At 38.6% G+C, this 20640-nt stretch overlaps 1 protein-coding gene across 1 annotated transcript; it reads right to left on the bottom strand.

Annotated features, from left to right (window-relative positions):
- Positions 1–2405: 2405 nt before the first annotated feature.
- On the bottom strand, positions 2406–14131 carry LOC140926283 (adhesion G protein-coupled receptor L3-like; the record flags this gene model as incomplete). Its single annotated transcript, XM_073376044.1, has 11 exons — positions 2406–2704; positions 3693–3828; positions 4610–4867; positions 5188–5324; positions 6478–6637; positions 8944–9153; positions 9681–9845; positions 10767–11033; positions 11553–11711; positions 12784–13050; positions 14018–14131. Coding segments are annotated over 11 exons (1944 nt in total), but the record flags the coding sequence as incomplete, so codon positions are not given.
- Positions 14132–20640: the final 6509 nt, after the last annotated feature.

Raw genomic sequence — 20640 nt, 5'->3', positions numbered from 1 at the left:
CTTCCCGCGTGCATCCATAACTCGATATACGCACACTAAGCATGAAAAAATTCTTAAATTAACGCAAAATGTAATAAGAATCGCCGCAAAATGTAATACTAACGTAAAATGTAATAACATTGACGCAAAATGTAATAAAATTTTCAACGCAAAATGTAATAATCTTTCAACGCAAATTGTAATAACTTTTCTAACGCATAATGTAATAACGCAAAATGTAATAATTTCCGAAATAACGTCGTGCATGCTATTTCAAAATCGGTATTGTGGCTCAGTTATCAGTAGCTGATCCAGATCTTCATGTGAATTATTATTATTATTATTATTATTATTATTATTATTATCAATATTGATATTAATAATAGTAATAATATTTATTTTCTTCTTCTTCTTCTTCTTCTTCTTCTTCTTCTTCTTCTTACTATTAATGAAATAACGGTTGAAACGTCGTGTTACTTCCGTGCTGAGCTAGTCTCCCTCGATCGCAGCCGTGTTTTGTCTCGTCACGCAACACTCTTCGCCAACAAAGGAGGAGGAGCATTGCGTGACGAGACAAAAATGGCTGCAAGAGCTTTCTGTACTGTACCGCAACTGTAGCAACTGAGAGACTTGGTTTAATTTCAGGTGTTGAATTTAATTCAGTCAAATAAAATAGCTGTTGTCGAAAACAAGTAATAGAATCAACTTTCAAAGCGTAATTCAAATGCATTTAAAATATAAGATATCTGTCACACTTTTTTTCATAAGAACCAGACAACTTTGGCTGTAGCTTACTTTTCCTAAGTTCTCATTTAATAGAGGCTGAATTGTTCTTAATGCTGTTTTTTAGGTCCAAGTTTCTTTTATGTTGAAGTTTCCAAGCTTTGCAAAGTCAAATCAGTTTGCCTTGTAAGGCAGTTGTCGTTTGCCTAGAACAGATAGCGCAAAATTTTTTTAGTTAGCCCAGTAACGCATTTTTGATTGCAATAGAGCTAAGCTGATGCACAAAAACATTGAATTTGCCTGGCAAGGCAGCTGTGATTAGAAGACAGGCCATCCTCTTTTTTTTTCTCCGTTTAGCGTCGTCCGACCGACCCAAGTTTTTGGCATTTTCAAAAAAAAAGTAACGACCTAGTTAAACCATTTTCCACTTGAAATAATTCTTTTAATCTGAAAAATGAGCATAGTAACAGCATCGAGAAAAACAGGAACAAAGACATAAACATTTTTTACAGTATATTGTGTATTTTGTTAATCCAAATATGTGAATGTTAACTTTTAACGTCGTCCTGGGGTACCAGGGCCTCCTATTCCGAGACTTCTTGTGATTTTGTTTTTTAGGTTTTTTTTTCAATCCGACCGACCGACTCAATATCAGGAAACGCATTCGACGCTACACGAAACCTTGAATTTTCTCAGCAACGCAATCGCCATTGGCTTAGAGTTGACGGCGCCAAATCTTGAACTGGGAGATCCATAAAAAGTGCGCAATTTCGTCTTTTTAGGGCCGACCATTTTTGACCACTTGAGGGGGGAGGGTGTATGGGTAATTTGGTTTGGGTTAGAATTTTTGGATAATTATGGGAAACTGTCTACATAACCCTCCCCTAAGCCAACATTAACACTTATTTCTCACTTAGGGCGAAATGTTGGCTGAGGAGACGGCTAGGTGCATGGGCACTGTATTGGGACCTGTATTACGTTCAAATCAGCGCAAACAAACGTCCCATTCGGTTCCCTAAAGATGATTACATCTCCTCATTTCAACTGTTTCATTGTAATATTAGCAATAATAATAATAATAATAATAATAATAATAATAATAATAATAATTAATATTAATAGTTATATTAATATTATTAATAATATTAATATTAATATTAATATCAATAATAATAATAGCTTATAATTTAATTGAAGATCTGAATTCGCTACTACCGATGACTGAGCAACAATACCGATTTTGAAATAGCATGCATGTCGTTATTCGGAAATTATTACATTTTGCGTTATTAAATTATGCGTTAGAAAAGTTATTACAATTTGCGTTGAAAGATTATTACATTCTGCGTTGAAAATTTTATTACATTTTGCTTCAATGTTATTACATTTTGCGTTAGTATTACATTTTGCGGCGATTCTTATTACATTTTGCGTTAATATTACATTTTGCGGCGATTATTACATTTTGCGGCGTAACACAGACTAAATTTTTGGGGATGCTAGAGCTTCAGTATTTGGGCCAGTTTTAGGCTGCGCTGGTCACTGGGAGAAAATTGTGTCCCTAAACAAGTCCCATAGTGCAACTTAAATATGGGCGTGACATGACTTTAAACCAAACTAGTTTCCTTTTTACACATTACATTCTCTCAGCCCAGGCAATATATTGATGAAAAGCGCTTCACCATCTTAAGCTAAATCCTAAGAGACAAAAAAAAATGGAAATATATATTTACATCGACACTTTACAGTTGTTGCTTAATGAAATTCTCTTCCATTGTTGCTTTTTATGTCAGCCCAGGAGGACTTTCTATTCATTTACTGTGAAAAAGTAGAGTGTCTTAAATTTCGGTTCATGTAGCTGTTATCAGAGATATGATTTCGTCATCCAGGTTTGTAGTTTTGGGTCTTGTCTTTCCAGCGTCAGTTGGTTTTCATCTGTGCTGAAGAAATCGCTTGTTTTCAATTCCCTGAATCCTTGCTGGGACAGCTGTCAGGAATATGACTGAATAAAGACAAACAATAATGTTACTTCTCACAGTATTAAGTAAAGTGTTTCTTGGTAAAGAAAATTTGAAAACAAAATTGGCGTTCCAAGGACTTTCTTGGGTTGACAAAAAAGGTTTCCTAAGACCTTAGATATTTTTAGGACAGCAAGTATTTCTTTGCTCTAATTTGAGCTTTAAGTATAGCTTACTTGGGATTTGAAAATTTGTCCTTAGTCGCCCCAATCCGTTATAGGTCGCTTGTCCCAGGCTCTCAGGCAGTAGTCGGTCATTGGCACCCAAAAATAAGGGCGTGGTCGATTGACCGTATTCCGGAAAAAGTAATTTAGGCATATATTGCAACTTAGAATACAGAAATTTGGTTGAAATAAAATATTAAGATTTATTATATGGAGGAGAGTGTTTTACTGGGAACTAAACCACTCGTAGATTTCATACGCTACTTCATCCGGGATCCGAGTGGCGTATTTTCCGTATGTCACCTTTGTGAGTGTCGTATCGTTCAATGACGTCACGATTCCCGCCTTTTGCTTTTGTTGAATTGGTTTCTCCATATAATAAAAAGAATATTACACGTTGGCTCGAAGATATGAATTTTATGTTCTCGTGGCAAGAACAATATCTCACTCGTTCGCTTCGCTCACTCGTGAGATATTGTTCTTGCCACTCGAACATAAAATTCATATCCTCTCTCCACCGTGTAATATCCTCTATGTATGTAACATTCCATTGTGGTCCCAGAATAAGGCTAAAAGATTTTTGTAATAACATTTCTGCGTATTGTTATTCAGGAATACGATCAATCGTGCTCATCCCAAGAAGCACCTGATCCTCGGTCCCCAGACTGCAAGCCTTTTTTCCCGGGTTATTAAAAAAGACCTAAGGTTTTGGTTTTGTTGGACCTGAGGTATAATGCTTGATTTAGCTCGTGAAATGAAGCAATTACCAAGGACTAAAACTGAAGACGACTTTCGGTGATTTATTTACCTGCTGGAGCTTGCAGATTATTATTTTTGTGGACATTATCCTCAATACTGATTGGTTCTGCTACGGCTTTGTTTCTGACGCATCCAGCGGATGTATGTTTCTTTTTACACAAAGCACCAACTACACGTGCCCTGACCTGTAAGAAACAGGTTAAATTGCAAAGTAAACTATTAATAGGCCACTTTCGGTACAGTAAAACCCGCGTATAAGAACCTAAATGTTAAAAACCTGTTATGCTAAGATTGTTCACTTAGATCCCTTTCACATAAGAACCTGTTTTAGCCTACAATTTTGAAACAGTTTCTCATTTTGAGAAATTCACTCAAACACTGAATACAGAAATATAAGAGAACAAGCTCTAAAAGAAGGAAATTAAAAAAAACTCACCTTGTGGTTTTGTTTTGTTTTTTGTCTCTTCACTTCTAGAGCCATTGGGAAGCCGTTTTATCGACGTTTAGTTAGTACAACTCAAAATCTTAAAATTCGATAAAACGGCTTTTAAGTGGCTCTAGAAACAAAGAGACAGTAAAAATCAAAACAAAAACATAAGGTGAGTCATTTTTATTTCTATTTTTGTCAAAAAATGGAATTTAGGACGTATTTTGTTTATTTTCATACATTCTCTTATAAATTCAAAGTCCAACGAACTCCCACAGAGTTTGCGCCGCCTGTGGTCTATGTGGCCCAGGTTATAGTTGTCGCACTGTAGACTGCAAAATAGCAGGGTTTTTTTGCACAGGTCAAGGTCTAGACCGAGAGGTTATGAGAAACAAAAAATGCCGACTCAGGAAACACTAGGCCTCACGGCTGAAATTCGAGCACCTCGCGCGCTCCCTGCCTTGAAGATTTCGACAGAAAAAACGACGATTCTGGGGTCTAAATTCGACAGAAGTGACTAGGATAACCAAAAACCCTACCTCAGAGTCCAGAACGCAAAAGTTGAAAAAGATGACAAATCCTTGCAAAGAGTTGAAAATTGTGAACAAATAATGAAAGACAGTAGTAGACGAGATAAACGTTAAAAGGCCAAAAGACCACGTTATTCCCAGGACTGGAAGAAGAATTAAGGACCTCCTCAGCCACGCCTTCACGTGTTGAACACGTGTCATGGATTCTCTGAACTTTGACACTCTATTTATTCGACAAAGCAAAGTGATGAACAAAACAGAGTTGACCTGAAACAAGTACAGAATAATACTGATATAGATTGATGTTTTTTATTGAAGAAATTTAAGGTATCTTAACATGTTTAGGGCAAAACGATTGCCACTTGAAGGTTTTTCATCGGATTTTAAAGGACCCTGAGTACTGGCCTGGCCCTAGGGATCAACAACAACCTCCATCGATGATCTCATTCAGAAGAGATTGTCAATGCTCCTAAGCAGTTTTCACCTTAAAAGAGTCGACCGACTGAATTTTTACACTCAGTAAACTGCGCAAATAAAAGAAGTAGAGCGGACAAAGGGAAATAGGATCTTTAAGAAAGAATACTTACCAAAACAATCATAGCTGCCGGAGCGACAAAGGCACAATAAAGAATGTTATGTTCTAATGTCAGCCAGCAGTTTTCAGCTACGTATTTGTCGATACCAGTTACTATAAGGGACATTCCCACTACTGTGCAAGGGAAACCTGAAACGAAGGACATTTTAAAAGATCTGAGCAATTTCTCGCTCTGATTGGTTTAGAGCTATGACTGTCATTAAAAAAGTACAGACCAAGGAAATGACGTGATGGTGAAGCTATTTGTTTTTCTTGCGCGCGAGCTTTCACGAAAAAAAAACCTCAATGGCACATAATGGCAGTTGGCGTAAAAAACTGTCAATGTTAAAAAACAAATCGACAACGATTTTCTATGGTCTATACACCTATCGACCAAAGGAATGACGTCAAAATGTTCAAATTTTTGCAGTGACACCACTCGCCTGCGGGTGGTGGTTCCACAGTGAGTTTTGAACATGTTGACGTTATTACTATGGTCGATGAGAGTATACAGTACACCATGGAAAATTGTTGTCGAATTGTTAAGTATATCTCATAACTTACTGACATACACTGGAGAAAACAATTTCTCCATTTAATAGAGAAAACCTTTGTTTTACAATCAAGATTTAAATAACGTTAAACTTCTCTGTTTTTGCTTTCCTTTTGTTCACTTCCTTTCTCACTGGAAATTAACCAAGGTCTCTCAAGAGAGAATAATGGAAACCATTCCAGTCTATCTTGCTTCTCTCGTATCCTACGACCAACGTTTTATCAGTTTTATTAAACACTGTTTCTAATAATTTCAGTTTGAAAGAGAACGCAACATGTACTTCTTATAGTTATGCACCCGGCGATGTTATTTAGACGTCTCTGCATTACGCAAATTTAAAAGCAAAGGACAAAGGGACGTTCAATGAGCTGGCGAGAAATGCCTTTTCTATTGCTTACCGCCTTCGTATGATACCAATTGTCTCCCTTGTTTCAGTTATTCGTGGCGTCTACTAGAATTTTTGTCAGTTTGCCTACATTTTTGACAATAACAAAATCGGCAAGATAGCTAACGTGCATTTACAAACTGATTACGATGCGGTGGTAGGTAAAGCAACGTCACTGCGCAAATATTTTGGCGTGTATTTCCTCCGCAGAAGCTCAAAGAGGCTTTTTGGTGTGAGTTGGCAGGCTCGATTTTTTCAGTTTTCGCGCCTTCATTTACTTCGCACAGCAGAAATCCAATAACGCTCCGTCAAGCCTCTGAGAAAACGGGAGTGATGACATAAATTGACGTTAACTTTTTTCTTACCCCATCCAAAAGTGTAAAACCACTTCATCTTTGAATGAATGTTATCTCCCAGGTCCGCTTTTATGATGAGTAAATAAAGCAGGACCCCATGGTTGAACATCCATGTAAACACACACAGGAGAAAATAATGAAGTAACGCCGCCATGGCTGTACACCAAACCTGTAAAGTAACACATAGAAAGTGAATGTTAACCAGTTAAATCCCAGAGTGACCGCCTATTTGTTCCTCCTCGCGCGTCTTTCGTTCTTGCCTGGCTTATGAAAGGAAACGGAAAAGACTGCTACGCAGGCTACTTACATCAGTATCAAAGCATACTGATCAGCTATGAGAACTGATTAAACAATCACCACAAGGGAATTTGTTTAGATCTTTTAATCAAATGCTCTCAATGAGACTGGAGAATAGGACAATCACATGACTTTTGGAGGGTAGATAAGTTAACTTTAACTTTAGACAAAGTTAACTTTAGACAAAGTTAACTTTATTTGATTAACCACAAAATACAAATAACGATAAAACAAGACAGATACACAAAAGCAAATGAAAGTGGCGAGGAAGCCCAAAAAGAAACCATGAGGCTTATAGACATCGGGCTCCCTCAGAGTAAAAATAAAGTTAACGGTAACGGTAAGGCCAGGATCGAAAGCAAAATACAATGAAGGTAAGTATAAATTAACTAATTACATAGACTGAGTTGACAAAATATAAGGTATGGTGCATGTAACAATAAGTATAAAAATAATATCAGACATGTGAAGAAATATAACTATTTACTACAAGATTTATAACTAATAATTCATATATAACTTTTTTTTCAATTTCGTTTTGAATAGGTGGAGAGAATTAGATTCTTTAATATCATTTTCTATAGTGTTATAATAAGTAGGTCCTTGGAAACTGACAGAAAATTTACGAAGGTTTGTTCTAAAAGAAGGAAGGTGAAAATCGTTCGCGTGTCTAGTGGCATAGCTATGGACTTGTTTGTTTAAAGAAAAATAATTGTTGAACTTTGAAGGCAAAAGAGAATGGTTAAGAGAAAACATAAGTTTACCTAATTCTAGCTGTCTAATATCGGAAAGTTTTAGTAGCTCTAATTCTTTGAAAATAGGGTCTGAATGAGAATCGAAAGTTGATTTAGAAATAATTCTGATAACTCGCTTTTGCAAAGAGACAAGACGGCGAAGATTGGTTTTGTACGTAGATCCCCAGACAATAATACAATAATGAAGATAAGGATAAACTAAACTATAATAAAGAGTTTCTAGACACGGTTTAGGTAGAAAAAATCTTGCTCTATTAATGACACCTATTGATTTCGAGATTTTACGAGCTACTTGAGAAATGTGCGGTTTCCAAGACAGATGTTCATCAAGGACTACACCGAGGAAGACCGTTTCCTTAACCTGTTCGATTCTCTGTTCGTTTATGCATACTTGCATTGGAAAATGATACCTTTTCTGTCTAGGCTTAAATAACATAAAGTTTGTTTTCTTTAGGTTTAAGATGGTTTATTATATTTGTGGCCCAAGTAGCATCATTTGCGTCCGAGCGGAGCGAGCGTGCAAATGATGCTACGAGGGACACAAATAAACTGTCTGCCCGACAAAAGTCATGTGATTATCATTACTATCAATACACAAGGCCAAATCGTACAAATTTATTTCATGCGGAAAGATTGTTTAACATGAAATCATGTTGTGGGTTGCAAATTCCATTTACAGCACGCACTTTGTCGTTTGGCCCGCGAAAAGGAGCGTTTTAGAGAGGGCAGTTTGTCATTTGGCCACGTGTAGTGATATTAATATTAAATTTTATGTGAATATTGGGGCTTAAGGGCCAGGGTGAAAGGATCTTAAGTGCAATCTGATTCTTATAACAACGGCAGCCGCTATTCTAATTGAATGGTCAGTCGCCAGGGAAACAAAATGAGGTGGTGCCACCGAGAAAGAAGATATCCAAGGGTTACTATTATAAGCATGAAAGGATAAGAATTTGTAATTTGTTCCGTTTTTATGAGTGGAAGTAATAATCATTGGGCTGAAAGAAAATGAGGAAAAGATTTCTTCGATATCTGAATAAAGCCTTCCAAATGGCCCATTGGGATGTTGAGTGTTTCTGGGTGTTGTATATTGTCAGTAACGCTTTGTGATGTGGTGTGAGTGTTGTGTAGTGCCCGTTTAATATTTTGTATTACGTCATCTGGAGATCGCATCATCTGCAACAGCAGAGACCACCCGAAACTGAAGAAGAAGCAATAAATCTACGATGAGTTCAGCATAACTTTTTAAAGCTCTTTATCTACTTGATTGGTAAATATCATGAAGAATTTTGTTTCCTCTGGTAAGGACTACCTCCAGAAATTTCGAGGAAGTTTTGAAATAGCCTTTTTTTTAAAGTAGGGAGGTGAGTGAGAGAGTGACACCAATCTAATGACGATAAAGAATACTTGAGATGAAAAAATTTACCTCCCCAAGGTGAAAGTTCTCATTGATCATGATTAATATGCAAGTCGCAGCAATAGCAATGCACAAATGTAATATCATTTTCACTCTCGGGCTCTTCAAATACTTCCAAAGCCATGCCGTTAACATGAAGGTCAGCAGTAGAAACAGCAAAGAGCATGCGCAGCCTATGGTGGCGATAGACTTCAAGTACAGTTCGTGATGAGGTTTGACCTAGAAAAGAGAATAAAAAAGTTTCAAGAGAAAAACGATTTCGTATTTCCAGTGCCATAGTGCGTCATGCAAGCTGCAAAAGGTATTTTGTTGTACAGTCCATCACTTCCTTGCTTATTTTGCGGTTCTCTACTGCAGCATGAAGAAATTAAAGCTATTGGAATTCGGAAATATACAGCTTGTATTATGGTTGTCAGTAACCATTTTGAATTAAGACAGGTTACTTCAACGCAGCTGCATGATCACGCTTGCCTTCACGGAAGACCCGTCTGGACTTCTTTGTGACACAAAATCGTCCCAAGGGTCCCGCCTCTTTCTCCACCCGAGAACGCTTGGTGACAGGGTACAGCATGTAATAATAATAATAATAATAATAATAATAATAATAATAATAATAATAATAGTAATAATAATAATAATACTAACAATAATAACAATAGTGATAAATAAACTGCAATAGATATTTGTTCTAAACTTAAGCTCATATTCCAGGAGCTGCAGGGGAATAAAAAAATAATCTTTTTTACCCGTTTGTTGTTCATTAACACTGCGAAGATTGTCAGGTGATCACACTGGCATGTGGTAACTCGCTCACTTGATTCGTGTTCCACACGCACGCACCCACGCGTTAACCACGTTCTCTGTGGAAGTCCTATTTGCCAAAATACACAGCTCCCAATAACATCTTCACTCTGCAGTCAAAAAGACAATTTACTTTTTGATCAGTTATTTGATTCATTTATCTATCTTTATGCACATCGGATAAATGTTTAGAAAACTTGAAGCAAATGAAAGCAAGTAGGAATTTTGCTGGGGGGATACAAATGATAGAAAAAAGTGCTGAACGATAAATGAAACCAGCGATAGAACTCAAGGACTTATGGATAAAGAACATAAAGAGGACACTTCTTCCCCCCCCCCCCCCAACAGTATGTTCGCTCTCTGGTAACTGTTAACGTTAATTTTCCACTTGTTACGGCTTGAACACCCCCGGAAATATATTAGTACTCATGCCTGGCGCCATTTCACAAATCTTCTTCTCGATCACTTCTAACTGTCTTCTTTTATCATCTTTTCTGTCAATAGATGTTATATACTGAACTGTATTGAATTTTTGTTGGTTCTAATTCAGATTTCTTCTTCTTTTTTTTCCCCTTATTTTGTATGGGGAATTAACCTGAATAACCTGAAGACGAAGTGGTATATTGGCGTGAATCAGGAGTGCAAAATCTTCTGTGCATGAATTGATTCTTGAACATACCAGCTTCGCTACATATTTTACATGGATGTTATTTCACATTTTTTAAATTTTGATTGCATATTTACTTAAATTACTCGGCACGTTATTGTCGCACGCAACTAAACTTCACAAAATATATCAATTTCCCAGTGAGAAAAACCCATCTTTACGAATCGACAAAATTGGTCCAAAGGAGCACAAAAAAGCTTATCCATAAAACAATAATTTAGTTGCATACGGTATATACGTAAGTTGCATTGTAATGTAGATGTTGTAGCAAGCGTTTCGACGCAAGCTGGCTGAGGGCCCGGGGGCTGAGGGACGAACTCTCGCGGAAACACTTGCTATGCTGGCTAGTTGAAATGTCCCTTGCCTTATTCTTGTGATAAAAAACAAACTTGATTGGTTTTCCCATCGGGGTGATAGGAGGCGGAAGAATTGTGGCAGAAACAATACTTGAGCCACTCTTGAATTTTGTCCTTCCATTCTTTTCCTCGTTCTTTGGACCCTCCTTTTCAAGTGTCAAGATATTGTTGAGAGTCTTGTAGACAATGGTGGACGCTTGAGTTGTTGAGTTTAAGGCGAACGCTTCACCAGGAACAAAGATTTTAGCGCCGTAATGGGAGAGGTCCATGCTGAGCTGAAAAAAAGAATTGGTGTCCTCTTCTCAAGAGAAAAAACAACGAAAGAAACAAAAGTAATATGAACGAAACGATTAAAAAGCGAAACAATAAAGCTGGTTTGTTACAATGGAGGAAACATGAAAATGGGAGTTGTGTGGATGCGATTGTCATTCAAATTATTTTCAAGAGTTTTGATTGGTTAGGAGTCATTACGTCACCCGTAGAGCCATGGCTTACAGCCACATGAGCAGGGCGGTGTTCGGGAGGTTAAGAGAATAGAAATTCATCTATTATTTTGCACATAAATGCTTCAAAAAAGAGTTTGGTCCTTATGAACTAATTGGCGGCCGTGACATCAGCCACAAACCACTACCTAAGAGGTTGCTCTGTTAAGGCGCGGTCAATGGTGTAAAAGGTTTTTTAAATTAGTAATCAAACATTTTACTTCACAGACAGAGATTGAACTCTGATAAATAAAAAACATGCTACAAATGAAGGCTAAAAGTAATTCTAGGTCATGAATTTTTTCATTTTACCTTTTTTCTAGTTGTTAAGAGATCCACCCTAAAAACAATGTTCTGCTTGCGGATTACCAGGTAAGTTAAGTTTTCCAAACCTGCGTCCAGTTGGCTACCAACTTGTGAACCAAAGTCGTCCATTGCCTTTAAAAGGTCGTCAGTTACATTACTACGGCTCTAAGAATTTGTAAACAAAAAGTAGTGAGAGCAATTTCTTGAACATAGTAGCCTGCGCTACAGACGAAACTAAATTCTTGTTAGGTCCGTCTGCGAAACAGCGCCGAAATCCTTGTTCTGCCCCCCCCCCTCCCCAACCTGTGTACCAAGATTTAAGTACGCGCCTTGATTGGCCTGCTGTTAAAATACCCATTGTTGATTGGCCAATCCTGATGTTCCTTAGCCTCCCACGCAGGCGTTTTAAGGGGAGCTCGTTTTTCATCCCTCCCCACAAACGCCTGCTCAACCGAAAACAACATTCCTTTCCCACCGTTTTATTTGCCTGGTAAGTGACCAATCAACAGTTTTGAAATAAAGTGTTGAAAGACTAAACACGACTAAAAGGTGACCTTAGAGTTACCGTTTTCCGTCTTTTCTTTCCTCCGTTTGTGGGGAGGGATGAAAAAGGAACTCCCATGAAAACCCCTTCGTGGGAGGCTAGATGTTCCTTTGATTCTTTGAGTCCGTTGGCGGCGTAGAACCAGGATACCCGCGCTGCTTTGCAGAAGTTTAATACTTACAGTAGAAGTCTACTGACCGAAATTAAACTACGTCTGCGATGCAAGCAAGAAAATAGCTGCTGTTTTAAACAACTAAAGTTTAGGCCCAACCTCGTCCCCACGGCACTTTTCCCTGGCTTTGGAGGTGGGGCACCCTACCTACAAAGCCAGGGAAAAGCACCCTGGGGACGAGGTTGGTTTAGGCCAAACTTCAAACTTTTCATGACACGAACCAAACGCTAATTTGGGTCGGCCTAACGGCAAGTTAACATTGTCTGTTGGGTCAGACGTCGAACTTAGGACACGTCGAACTAATAAATTGAATCAGATAAGTACATTATCATACAGGCCAATTTAATTTATTAGTTTAGTTCGTCGCATGTGAAAGTCGACGCTTGTCCCGGAGACGATCTTCAGTCGTTCTACCCGCCTGAAGCAGATGGATAGAACGTGTTGGACGATCCAAACTTATCCAGACCAACTTCTCCTGAAAAGTTGGACGTTTGGTCTAAGCCTAAATTAACTTCACATACCTCTTGCAGATATAACCAAGTGGGGGTATTTTCTTCCTCCAGAAGATTACTTGCTACTTGTACAATATTTTGATGGTCTGTTATCGTATTAACTGCACTGTTGTTCACCAGTGAATTGTAGTTTACAAGTTGAACTAGCATCTTCACTGATGCTGACAATTCTTTTGCAGTGAGTGTGATTTCATTCCCTGGTTTAGTTGCGTTTGCAAGACTATTGATAAAACTGCTTACATTTGCCGAGGAGTTCCCTTTCAATAATTCGTCAATCTAGATCGAGAAAAAAAACACATAAAAAAGAAATTCAGTTAATGTAAAGTGATTTCTCAATATCTTTGTTCTGACTACAATGATCGTGATGAGTCACTGTCTAATTAATGAATTTGCGATTTCGTAGGTATAGATGTCATTCGGAAACTTGGGAGACGTTTGAAAAACAATGCCATAACAAGCGATACTGCTTCATTATTGACGCCGTTACTGCGGGCGACTAGTGGAGCCCGCAATCACCCTTATCTCCAGGTTGCTATTATTGTGTACGGTACGTATGTAGCCAGCATAGACTTACAGCATATCCCTATTTGTTTGAACTTCCACTAAGAATGAATGGAATGCGTAGAACGCAATCTGATCACGCCTGTTTGGATCGCTTGGGTTGGGCACGTTGCAAGGGAAGAAGAGACGGGACACAGGCAACAAGTTGGTTTCCTTTGGCTTGGAGATAAACTTTGCTGGTAAAAGGATTGGACAATTGTCATCTATTTCAAATCAGTCCTATTTTATGCACTCGAGGTCTTGAGTTTTGTGGCAAACGCAAAAATAGCCAGTGTCGTCTATTCAACGGATAAATGTCAGTAATAAAACGTGCGCTTAACGAACAGGGAGCGAAAACCTCTATTCTATCAGCTGTCGTTGGAACAGTTACTTGTAGGCAGTTGTCAGACCCCTGCGTGTGTTATTATTACTATCTCCGTTCCCATTCTTGTACACTGTTACTTTTGAAAAGGTATGTGCACTAGCATGCGAAACGTCAAGTTTATCATAAAGGTCATTAAATGTATTTTATTAGCATATGCGTATTACTGCTGCTCGTTTGAATTTTGATTCAAGCTAAGAGGGCCAGGAAACAAGGAACGTCACCTTTTATCAATGGTATTACCACGCATAATGTCTTACCATACCTTTCAAACTGGAATTTAACTGGTTTATCGTTAGATGACCGACGTGTCATACAAACCTCTTTTTGTAACGATACAATCTTGTTGTATGATCTTGTTGGTGGTGACGGGTTGGTAGTGACGTTACTTAATGTAATGTTGTCCTTTCCCGTTATTCCTGCGAGAGGGATGCAAAAGAAAAATTAGTCAAGGAAACTAGAAAATATGACAGAAATGTTCTCCAGTTTAAGCTTTTCAGTGCAAAATTTGTTGAAACCGATTGTTGACAGTTTGTTGTCAACGCTTCACGCATCAGCCAATCGTATTTTGCGTTGTGAGGCGAGCAGTCTCTCTTTTTTCTTCTCGGGCTGCCGCCCTCGTTTCTCGCGTCTCGCGGCTTGGCCGCTCAACACTCGCGCGGGCGTGCACTCCCCTTACTAAATCTGAAGAAAAAGAGAGACTGCTCGCAGTCTATTTTTAGTCGAGAGTGTTCTTTTAAGATAAATATAACTTGCTGGCCACTGCCAAAAATAAGTAGGCACTCCAGTGTAAAGGGAGTTATAAGTAATATATCCAAAACAACACACAGTGTTCCGACATTCAGACACCGAGAAGTGGGTTAAAATACGAGGCACGGCTCAGTTTTTTAAGACCGACTTCGAGGTGTCTGGATATCGGATGAAACAATAAGTGGCGTTTTTGATATAGCTTCATAAATGAACAATAATTCTTGGAGAAATTCAAAGGTAAAGTTCGCAAAATATTATCGTAATTAGTATCCGATATCCAAACCACCGTCAAGGTTATGATTTTCATTGTTTTCTCTTTAGGAATTATTAATGAGTTAGAGAAGTAATAAGCCACCTCCGATAGCTCGAGTCAGGCCATCTCTTGCTGAAAAAGAAAAACCCGTTCAATTTTAAAATATTTTAAAATTTCGTCGTCTTCATCGCCCTCTTCTGGTGCTCTTCAGCGACAACGACAACGACAACGTCAAAAAACAATTGGTTTTATGAGCAAAACAATAGCTCTGCACTTGCAACACGCTTTTCAGTACATTTCGTTGAAGTCTGCTGCACGACTACGACAGGAAACCTCCTAATGCGTCGTTTTATGGAGAACGTAAACATACGAAGAGGAATTTTCCTTACTCCTTTTAAACCAGGAAAAAATCCCTAACGATTCAACTTAGGGAAAATCGCCCACATTTGACAAACTGAGCGGGTCCAGACAGACGCGATTAAGTGGGAAAGGACGCGAATTCATTTTTTTAGAGCCGTTTCATCATCTTTCTCTGGCTGTATTTAGTGTAAAAGGGAAAAAATTGTTAATTGTATTCTTCTTTGCATTCAAATATGGGCAATATATATAAAAAATATAACAGTTTTTTTCCTTGGTGACAAAGCAGTGGGTAAAGGTGAAAGTAAAATTAGAAATGTGGGTGATACGTTAGTTGTGATAATTTCAGAAGCTTAAAATTTGGTGCTAGGTAGTAAAAACAAAGTGTTTCAATAATAAATTGACGTAGAGGAGCAGATGGTGTTCGGGAAAATGAGCCGTGTCTTATGTTATAGTTGAAGAATCAATTGTTTTTGTTTGATGGTGGAGATTGACGACCCTTAAGTTCAGTGTGGATGTTTTTACGAATCGAACAAACATTGTTACAATTCCTGTGCTTCGGAAATTTACATTCACGTGATTACCGCAGGGATATAAGATTGATGGACCTTAAACTCAACACCAGGGCCTTCGCAGCTCACATACCATGCATATTGGTTAATACAACAAAGGCATCCCAAGAATGTGGTCAGATTTTGCTAACACCCCCGCTTCCGCTTTACAGTTTAAAGTGCCGCTGACACCGCAACTGAAAATACGTTTGCGGGCTCGCTTTCACTCGCCCGCAATAAGACAAATGGGTGTTATTTGTTTAATTTTAGTCGGGGCTATAATTACCATTATGGTGTCTAAACAAGACGCTGTGGGACGGTATATTTGGGCGTCGATGTACTTAGACGTGTGTGAAGTTTTTTATGTGTAATAGGGATGTGTGAGTAGTGCAGTAGCGTTGTATATCTTAGGGGTTGGTTGAGATGAGTGAAGTGGGAGGCGTGGAATTTCATGGGACGTGGATTGTTAAGATAATGGCTGTACAGAGTAGTTTGTTAATCAGTGAAACTGGTTTCTCGTAGAATTTAATATAAAGTAACAAAAATATTTTTTTCGGAAGGTAAAAGTAATTTTAGGTGTTACAGTGAGGTAGTTGTGGGAGTGCTAATTTGGTTATAAGGGGATAGTGTAGTTACAGTCAGTTGAAATAAAGTGGTGGTTGTGAAAGATCTTATCAATAGTCGAAAATATACTTGTGCTTATTTTAAACGTTAGGCTTTCTGTTTAGGATTGATTTTCGGTTATTTTTGATAATATTTGTATGGAGAGAATGTGGATAAGGGAAATTTCATTTGATATAAAGAAGGGGGTATGGAGGTGTTGATGCGGGGGGTTAGGGGGGGGTGGGGAGGGGAGAGGCTAAATTTTGTGTGTGTTTTCGGGGGGGCTTTGAAAAATAAGTTAGGTCAAGTGGGAGGGCGTAATTTCTGGCTATAGAACTAAGGGCGTGATTACATGAGCCGGGCTATCTCGCTTTGCAGAGATCTCGACATTTTAGTTAAACGACCGGTTAGCTGGGATCCCAGTACTGTGATGCTGGGATCCCGGCTCGTGTGATCAGGCCCTTACTGTGAGTTGTATTGTCACGCAGTTTGCACGTGAAACCTTTGGAATTTACCGTGACGTGATGTTAAATCGTTCAATGCCCTCGCGCACACCACTAGGGGGGAGTTTATGAGAGATTGGTGAAGTTATTGAAGACACCCTTGAAAAAGACGTTTGGAAAAGAGATGTTGACTGAAGAAGAAAGGAGGACAACACGCTCAGTAGTCGAGGCACAAATAAACAGTTGCCCCTTGACGCATTACAGCGACGACACAAGCGACCCGCTCCCACTCACACTGGCTGAAATTATCATAGATCGACCCGTGATCGTGAGTGATGACCGCCTTCCAAGACTACGCTGGAAACTTGGACGGATAAATGAAATATTCAAAGGAAGAGATGGGCTGCTCCGTTCCGCTCTTGAAAAGACGTCACAAGGAGTGTTTCGTCGACCAGTCACCGTACTCCACATATTAGAGGCTGCTGACACTTTAAAAGCGGACAAATACTAGAGATAGAAACATTGTTTTTTTAATATTTTTTTGCAGATACTTTGCTTTAAATGCCTGCGTTTGGGTGGGAAAAGGACCAATGTTCTTAGTTCGACTGCAATCATGGAATTGGATTTTTGGAGGAAATGTTGCTACCGTAGATGTAGACAACTTTTACACGCGTCTAAAGGTTTCCGTTTCAAAAGGACATCCTGTTCAAGACGTTTAATGTTGAAATTGTATACCCTGTTCATGGTAAGAGCAATTTTAATTAAAACTACATTTTATAAACTTTAATCCAAGATCAGTCAGTGGTGAAAATTTTACGACGATAATCATTTTTAATGAAGGCGATTAAAAAATATCGGGATGGTCTCCAAATATGTCGCGTTGCAGCCGGCCCACGTATCGTCTAGACCATTAAATATAGTCCAATCTTTTAATTTTTTAATGTTTTCAATTTTTTTTGCATTTTTCGTTACAATTTGATTTTAATTTTTTTTTTCTTTTTAACTTTTAAACTAAAACACTGAGGCTTCTGCGAACTGTCGCTGTAAAACTTGTTAATTCTCCTAAGCGTTCGTCTAACTATTATGTATTAAAGTAGACTTCTTTAGGGAGTCTTTACATTACAACACTAAACGCTTGTATTTAAGCAGCTTATGACTAAAAATAATGATGGTCGCAAACATTGAAGGTTTTGCCAAATCTACGAAAGGGAACAGGCGAATCTGTGAAATTTTTACGGAAGGCGTGAGAAAATTTTGGGGCCACGGTTTTAGCTAAATAGACCGTGGCCCTAAAAAAAGTACTTACAGAGATTAGCGAATGTTACAGTAGCCCTTGTAACATACCTGGTAACATATCGTACAATCTATTTCTGGCATAATCCTGTTGATTAGTAATTGTAAGAGGACTGAGTGGAGTCCAATTCGGTCTGTAATCATACGAGTGATTTGTTTAATCACGAGTATGATTACAGACCGAATTGGACGACACGAAGTTCTGTTACCAATTAATCATAACTTTAACAAAATTTGTGATATAATAGGCTATTTTTTAAATCAAAACACAATCAAAACACAAAATTTTGTTTTGCTAGCAGTGAAAAAAAAAAAACCCATTTAAGCGCTCGCGTGATGGCGCATACTGCCCAATTACTTAGGCATGACGCGTACTGTCCTATTAAACTGTCCAATTAAGGCTGAAATCAGGGCAGTTGATAGCCAATCAGATTTGACAATTTTGTTATAGTTATGATTACATTCTTAATACGTGCCTGACTGCAATAAAAAGTAGACCTATTCGGTTAGCTTTCTGCATAAGCCACTTCTTTCTGTCGCTGTATCGTATTTCTCGAAACAGTGCATGGTAGCAAAAATCTAAATGGTTACCCTCTCACCCGCAGCCGCCTTCAGAACCTATCCCTAGTCTCCGAAAAAGACTTAAAGGAAGAACTGTTTCTAGTATACCTTAGCGGGTGTCTGTGACACAGGCTATCTTCATGAAACTGTACTTAATTTCTGACTTATTCGTTCCCATCTCACTTAATCGTCAGAATCTACATGTTTTGCGATAGTCCTCATTCTACCTGGGATACCATAGGTCTAAAAGGACTCCTTGTCTGCTGGTAAGACTTCATTGTTACTGTTTGCACTAACTTGCAAACTAGGCAAATGCCGGGCTTCTGTTGGTCATAACAGCTCCCTCTTCTCTTTTTAATTTTGTTAGGTACAGAGCTGCACCAGTAATAACAAAGTCATGTAGGTATGCTTTGACAGCTCGTATTTTTCTGAATGCCGAAAATTGTGCTTGATTTATGGAAATATGCTGCACAATATATTAATGCTAGCTCTTTGTTTCTTTAAGTATTATTCAAATGCCAAAATCCTTCTAAAACTGTCTTGGGACGTAACATTTACAAACTTTTGGCCTGGGCGAGGATTGGTCTCGTCATTGACCTCCACATTAGATCTTCGAGTTCTCTAACCAAAAGAGACCCAATAGGGAGCAGTTAAATTTAAATGTTGTTCCTAGTGTATAAAGGTTTAAAAGGCATAACGTCACTCTCTGTCTTTAATCACGGTTGTTCCCATAAAAGAAGGTGGAATTTCTTCCCCCCTTTTTTTTCTTATCTCACATTTACTCACCTGGAAAAAGGCAAAACAGTGCTTCAAATACGTGACCCCGACATGATTGCACCTCCCTCGCGGGAGGTGGTCGGTTACACAATCGTGTTCTACTTGCAATACCGGGGGGTTTACACTGTGACCATTGACTCCACTCTCCCAATCCACCGTCAATAGGAGCGCCAACTATTAACAGTAAAGTAAAATGCATTTATGGAGTGAGTGATTCATTTGGCTTCTATACAATATAACTGAGTAATTTCTGGCCCTTTCTTCGGTCGAGAGCTAAGGTCTATAACAGCTTATACTGCAATAACTAAGTGACTGTGCGCCTGCTTATTGGTTCAAGAGCTATGGTCGTTGCAGGAGGGAACACAAACTGCAGTGTTTTATCAGGGTTCAAAAATTAATTCGAGCGCGAAGCACGAACAAAAAAGGTGCTGTGATTAGTTCGCATAAAAAACGATGGCGGAAACCTGTTTGTCAATTCGTTTTTGCACTGTTGCTGAAGAAGAAGTAGGTTGCTATCCCAGAAGAAAAAAACCTAAGGCCGTTTACAAAAGAAGGGATGAACATTATATGATTCAAAATGGTAAGAAGTACAAACTTAGTTGTTGTTTGTGACAAACAAACGACACTTTCGAGAATATTTAAGAGCGAAGGTCAGGAAAACTCGAGCAAAATCCTGATTTCGTGGCAAGAGTTGAAAAAATAGATTTCTTTCACTTTCTTTGTCCATAGATAGCTTTTGGGTAGATAAGAAACGTGATGTAAAAGAAAGTTGAAGACGCGGGGAGGGGGGGGGGGGGGGGGTGGACCCCCTTATTTTTAGACCAAAATGACAAAAATTTTTTGAGACCGCCCCCCCCCCCCCCCTTATCTAAAGGTCTGGATCCGGCACTGGTTTGTAAGTATGATAAGGTAAAAGGCATAACGATGTTTGCTATCAAATTGATTGCATATTTGGCTCTTTCATCGTCCAAGACGATTAAGACAGAGTGTATGCGAGGAGATAGTCTAGCGCCTTTGTCGATTAAGTGGAAACCTGTTTGTTTATTGACAACTGAAGAAAAGGAAAAAGAAATTTTAGTAACCTGACGGACATCCTAAGAGTTCCATCCTCATAGAAATACGGTCACGCCACGTCTTAGGATGCACCCGAATGTAGCGTGCATCTATGGAAGGGTTCAAAACGTTCAAAACCACGGTGTTGCGGTCCGGGTGTCCATTGAAGACCTGCAGCAGATAAATGAAGCGTTATGGTTAAACTGGTTAGTTACTTGTGGAGGGTAACAGTGTTGCTAAGTTTTTAATGTGGGACTAATCTTTTGAGACAATTTCATGTTACAGAGTCGAGATTCAATTAGT

The sequence above is a fragment of the Porites lutea genome, chromosome 2, assembly GCF_958299795.1.
Source record: "Porites lutea chromosome 2, jaPorLute2.1, whole genome shotgun sequence".
Classification (NCBI taxonomy): Eukaryota; Metazoa; Cnidaria; class Anthozoa; order Scleractinia; family Poritidae; genus Porites; species Porites lutea.
Note: the sequence above shows the minus strand (reverse complement) of the source record. Positions and strands in the feature narration are given on the sequence as shown.